General features: G+C 33.0%; 1 protein-coding gene across 1 annotated transcript; it reads left to right on the top strand.

The window, feature by feature from the left end:
- Nucleotides 1–1,157: 1,157 nt before the first annotated feature.
- On the top strand, nucleotides 1,158–5,051 carry LOC114734917 (TMV resistance protein N-like). Its single transcript, XM_028922563.1, has 4 exons — nucleotides 1,158–1,633; nucleotides 3,739–4,780; nucleotides 4,888–4,982; nucleotides 5,045–5,051. The coding sequence occupies exons 1-4, from the start codon at nucleotides 1,158–1,160 to the stop codon at nucleotides 5,049–5,051; spliced, it is 1,620 nt and encodes a 539-aa protein (XP_028778396.1).
- Nucleotides 5,052–5,674: the final 623 nt, after the last annotated feature.

Here is a 5,674-nt window from a genome sequence, read left to right as displayed (position 1 = left end):
CATAGATAACAATGTTTTCATTTGGACTCCACACAATTTATCATTTATAAAATATACACTACCCTTTTCCCCTAATATAAGTTAAATTTGATTAATGACTGTTATTTTTTACGGTGGGACCCACGTTAATGTTATGAAAGTGTCAAAATGCCCCTAATTCGGGAAAAAAAAAGGCAAGTGTGCAAAATTACTTATAAACTTCTAATCAAATAAATTAATTCTTTTAGTTTTAAAAAACTTGTATTTGAGGTTATAAATTCTATTATGTTATTTGTAAATTGCTAAATTTTTGTTGTAAATTGCTGAATTTCACTTGTAAATTACTTGTTTATTTGCACTTGGACACTTGCATTTGTTTTGTTATATATATTTTTTATTTGCATCACATAATTAAATAGTTTGCTTGGCTTGGTGATCACATTATTTTTGGTGTGCTAAGGGGTCATGAGTTCAAACCTTCCCTTCGCCATCTTATTTTACAAAAAAAAAAAAAAATCTTCCGACCAACAGAGCTCCAACTTCTGGCGACGGCCACTTGAGTGCTGGTAGCTAGACCTCCAACTTCGGGTGCCTAAAGCTTTGGGGACTATTAATATTCATTTTTAAAAAATAAAAATAAGGAGTATTATTATAATCTTACTCTTAATTTTAATTTCAGTTTAGTCTTTTAGTCCTGCAGTGACATTTCAGAATGTTTTAAGGGGCTGTTTGAAATAAATTCTCAACTACGGTCCTTAATCGAAACTTTCCCCAATTATTATAGCATTTCACCTCATTTTTATCAATAAAAGGGATAAACAGTCATGCTACCTCAGATCTTTAATATAAAAACTAATTAACTATTTAAATAGAGTAAAACTACTAGTTAAATTAGTTATTTATAATATATAATTGATTCACAATGATCATAATTGATGGATGCCCAAGTTTACCGATGCGAAAGATAAAAGAAAGGTGCTGCGGCTACGATGGGAATGAAATTTGTTAATTCAAATGTGAAAGAGTAAAAGTATCAGTGCCGTGTGCCCTGTCATTTTGGCTCTGAAGACTTGAAAAAGTGAGTAAAGTCTAGCTGCTGCTATATATACTCCATCATCAGCTCACTTTTGCCATTTCTCAGCAAAGAAGACAGAGATCCGAGAGACAATCAGAATACTATGTTTCCCATAGCTTCCCCATCATCTTCTTCTTCCAAGAAATATGATGTGTTTCTGAGTTTCAGAGGAGAGGACACTCGCAGATCCTTCACCAGCCATCTCCATACTGCCTTGTGCCGCAGAGATATTGAGACATACATTGATAATGAGCTCCCAAAAGGCGATGGCATCTCTCAATCACTCATGGAAGCAATTCAGGATTCATCCATCTCTGTGGTGGTCTTCTCTGAAAACTACGCCTCCTCCAAATGGTGTTTAAATGAGCTCCTTCAGATCCTTCACTGCAAACAACAGCAGGGACAGATTGTTGTTCCTATCTTCTATGAAATCGACCCATCTCATGTGCGCAATCAGAAAGGAACTTATGAGAAAGCATTCACAGAGCATTTGGAGAAAAACCAAGAGAAGGTGGACAAGTGGAGACAAGCACTTTTTGAGATTGCAAGTCTAGCAGGATGGGACTCCCGCAACTACAGGTCAGTTTTCATTTTTCTAATAGTCTCAATCTTTGAATCACAGTTTCATTAGCAATTATGACTTCAGAGTTTCATGCTTTTATTATTTCCTTTGATTGATCTTCCTCATCGTAGAAATTGCTTTTTCCTTTCATATTAGCTTCTCTGGCAACTAATTAACTAGTCTGGCAGTGAATATTTGATTGTTTAAGGAATCTAGCATGCTTTATTCAACAAATTAAGAAAAACCTTCAACTGTATCAAACTCTTTATTAAAATATAATAACTTTTTAACATTATCTTTATTTAATATATATCTTTAAAAAAAATAAAATCTATCTACACTATAATAAATAAAGAACAAAATAGTATGTCCATGCTAAAAATTTAATAAAATAACTTATAAATAGGATCAAAAATAATATTTTCTCTTTTATAAGCAGCACCAGATGAGTATAAAATTAATTTCTTTAATTAATTGGGGTTATATGAAGAAAATATTATTTAAACGGTGTCATCTCAAAATTTGATATTTCACCTCTAAAGTTGATTTTTTTTTGGCAATTGTGAATTTTATTTTTGATCTTATTTTTCAGGTATATTTAGCATTTAATCTTTTTAGTGGTGTAATTTTACTTATAATTTTACCACTAAAAAAATTAAGATGCTATATGTACTTGAAAAATAAGATCACAAGTAAAAATTTTACTTTTTTCTTTAAATAAATGTTCGACCCTTCTTTAATTAATTGTCATTATGAATATACGAATAACTCATATATAGCAGAGTAAATTATGTATACATTTCTTACATAATAGGGGTGTCCATGAGGCTCTGTCCAGAAAAAAATCCCAGTCCAGTCTGAAAGAAAAAGAAGAAACCCAGAAAAAAATGGGCACTTTCAAGCTAAGCTAATATGGGCAAGATCGAGTGTTGAATAAAGCATGTTGCTCTACCTGTTTAACCCTGCTTGAAAATAAATATATATATAGTATATATAAGAAAAAATGGCAATAGAAGAAGTTAAAAATTTATAAATACCAAATAAGAAATATCAATAAAAATTTGTTGTCATTTGCAGATTCAGAGTTGTTAACACCAAATAAAATGTTGTTACCAAACCTGATTTGAGATTTAGTAATTTTCAACTTCCTTTTTTATCATTTTTCCTATGTATAATGTAATATTAAAATATTATATTGTGATGTTTGGAACTGATGTGAATGTGAAATTCGGAAAGACTAAATGAAAGACAGAGGGAACGTGAAATTTCATATGTTCCGCTAGTTTGAGTTTGACAATTTTTCTCTGAAATCTTTCTGCGCTAGTATTGATTTTATTATATCATATTACAAAATAAGTATAAATTATATTTTATCATCATTCCCATAAGTCCTAACTGAAGAACTCTAACTCCGCCTCTAAAGTTTCAAGCACCATTTGATATTTTTTTATATATTATATTTATATTTTTCTTTCACATTAGAATACAAATTAAGTAATCAATTAAAACAACGAAAGTAACAAAGTTGATTTAAATTATAGATTTTTTTCACATAGACAAGGCATCACTATTTAGATAGGGAAGCTCGCCCTGCATCTAACTCATTCTTACCCATCTCAAAATAGTTAGGGATTCTACAAGAAGGATCTGGCAATAGGCTGCAAAATGTAGCCTGCTTATTCTTGGCTGGGGCTCTGCCCTGCATGCGTGCTCCCTATTTCTTATGATCAAATGAAACTTGCACATATTTCCAAACTTCACAACAATGATAGATTTTACAGCATCTATTGGTAATTTTCAAAGTTATAAAAGCCTGTTCCCTGACACAAACAGTATATAACATCTTATCTCTATAATTATTCACAAATGTCCTGTTTACCAGAGCAGAAATCGATGAAATCTTAATAGAATTCTACTTGATAATTTTGAAAACGGAGGAAATTAAAATATACACACAATTTTGATAAAACTGTATAGAAATTTGTCACTTATTAAATAATTATCTTACCATGTCACCAAAGGAGAAAACTGCCATCAATTAGTTGTCACTTTTTTTAAACCATTCCTTAAGTTTCATTTGATGCATTAATACTTTCTTGAGTAATTCTTTTTCTTATAATAGGGATGAAGTAGAACTCATTCAAAATATTGTCACGGACATCAACAAAAAACTAAACCATGGGTCCCCAACAACTATACTAGAAGATATTGTTGGAATTGATGAGAATTTGGATCATATTGAGTCGTTACTAGAAGAATCCTCAACAATTGGGATTTGGGGGATGGCTGGGATAGGCAAAACAACAATGGCTACGGTTTTGTTTGCCAAGCTCCACTCTCAATTTGATAGTTGCTGCTTCTTGGAAAATTTTAGGGAAAAATATGAGAAGTCTAGGTTAGAACATGTACGTGACGAACTTCTCCGAAAACTATTAAAGGATACATCTCTTGGAAGACTCAATAGTAGAAAAGTTTTGATTGTACTTGATGATGTTAGCACCACCCAGCAGTTAGATGAGTTGAAAAGGGAAGTTTCTTGTTTGGGACATGGTAGTAAAGTTATCATAACAAGTAGAGATAAGCATGTGCTTAATGGAAGAGTTGAGAGAATACATGAGGCCAAGGAATTGAGCTACAACAATTCACTTAAGCTTTTCAACCTTCGAGCCTTCCACAAAGATGGTTATGAAAGTGAATATGAAAAACTAGTTGAAAGAGCTCTTGCTTATGCCCAAGGCGTTCCATTAGCCTTAACCATTTTGGGTTCATTCCTTTATTCCAGAACTGTAAAAGAATGGGAAAGTGCATTGAAGAAATTAGAAAGAACACCCAATCAAGATATTCAGGCTGTGTTAAAATTGAGCTATGATGGGCTTGATCACGAGGACAAACAGATATTTTTAGACATTGCTTGTTTTTTCAAAGGTGAATTAAGAAGATATGTGGAAGCAATACTAGAGAACTGTGGCTTTGCGGCAAGCATTGGTTTGAGAACCCTTATGGATAAGGCGTTGATAAGTGTCAGTTGTGATGTAGTATGGATGCATGATTTAATTCAATCAATGGCTTTCGATATTATTCATCAAGAGTGCATCACAAATCCTGGAGGACGTAGTCGACTATGGAAGCCTGATGAGATCTACGATGTTCTGAAAAATGATCGAGTAAGAAGAATATTTACCTTTCTAATTAGACATTTTACAATTACTTAAACGAAATTGTTAACATAAAGTAATTTATTTACTTTCTTTTGGATTTTTGTGCTGTTCAGGGAACTGAGGCAATTCAAACCATAAGTTTAGATTTGTCTCAAATTAAAGATTTGGAGTTGAGTAATGATGTCTTCAGAAAGATGCCTAATTTAAGGTTTCTAAAATTCCATTATTCATGTGGGCATGAAAGATCGTGTACTGTGAATCTTTCTTCAGGGCTTGAGTCATTGCCCAATTCATTAAGGTATCTTCAATGGGACAATTTTCCTTCCAAGAGTCTACCATTGTCATTTTGTGTAGAGAAACTAGTCGCACTTCGCATGCAAGGTAGCCACCTAGAAAAACTATGGGATGGCATGCAGGTAAACATACAATTAAAAGTTTTAATTTTTTTTCTTTATAATTTAGTTGAAATTTGAGACTCTTGCTTCTCATGTAATGTTTCTCTTTTTAATTGTTGCAGAACTTTGTGAATTTAAGGGAGATAGTCCTTACTGGGTCCAAGCAATTGATAGAGTTGCCAGATTTGTCACCAGCTCAAAATCTTGAACAGGTTGATCTGACAGACTGTGAAAGTTTACAGCATCTTCATCCATTAATTTTATCTCTCCCAAGATTGAGAGATCTGAAACTTCGGGACTGCCGAAACCTGAAAAGTTTGAAATGTGAGAGTCCATCAAAATCTCTCTTGCACCTATATGTCTATGGTTGCTCTAGTCTCAAGGAATTTTCATTCTCATCAGACAAAATGGAGAATTTAAGTTTGGCAGGAACATGTGTCGAGATATTGGACTTTTCAACTGGGCCTATGGAGAAACTCGAGGCGCTCTATGTCAACGGCTCAGC

This window comes from Neltuma alba, unplaced genomic scaffold, assembly GCF_004799145.2.
Source record: "Neltuma alba isolate B1F8T4 unplaced genomic scaffold, ASM479914v2 tig00013158_pilon, whole genome shotgun sequence".
Lineage (NCBI taxonomy): Eukaryota > Viridiplantae > Streptophyta > Magnoliopsida > Fabales > Fabaceae > Neltuma > Neltuma alba.
The sequence above is the reverse complement of the archived record's forward strand: the minus strand, read 5'-3'. Positions and strand labels throughout refer to the sequence as shown.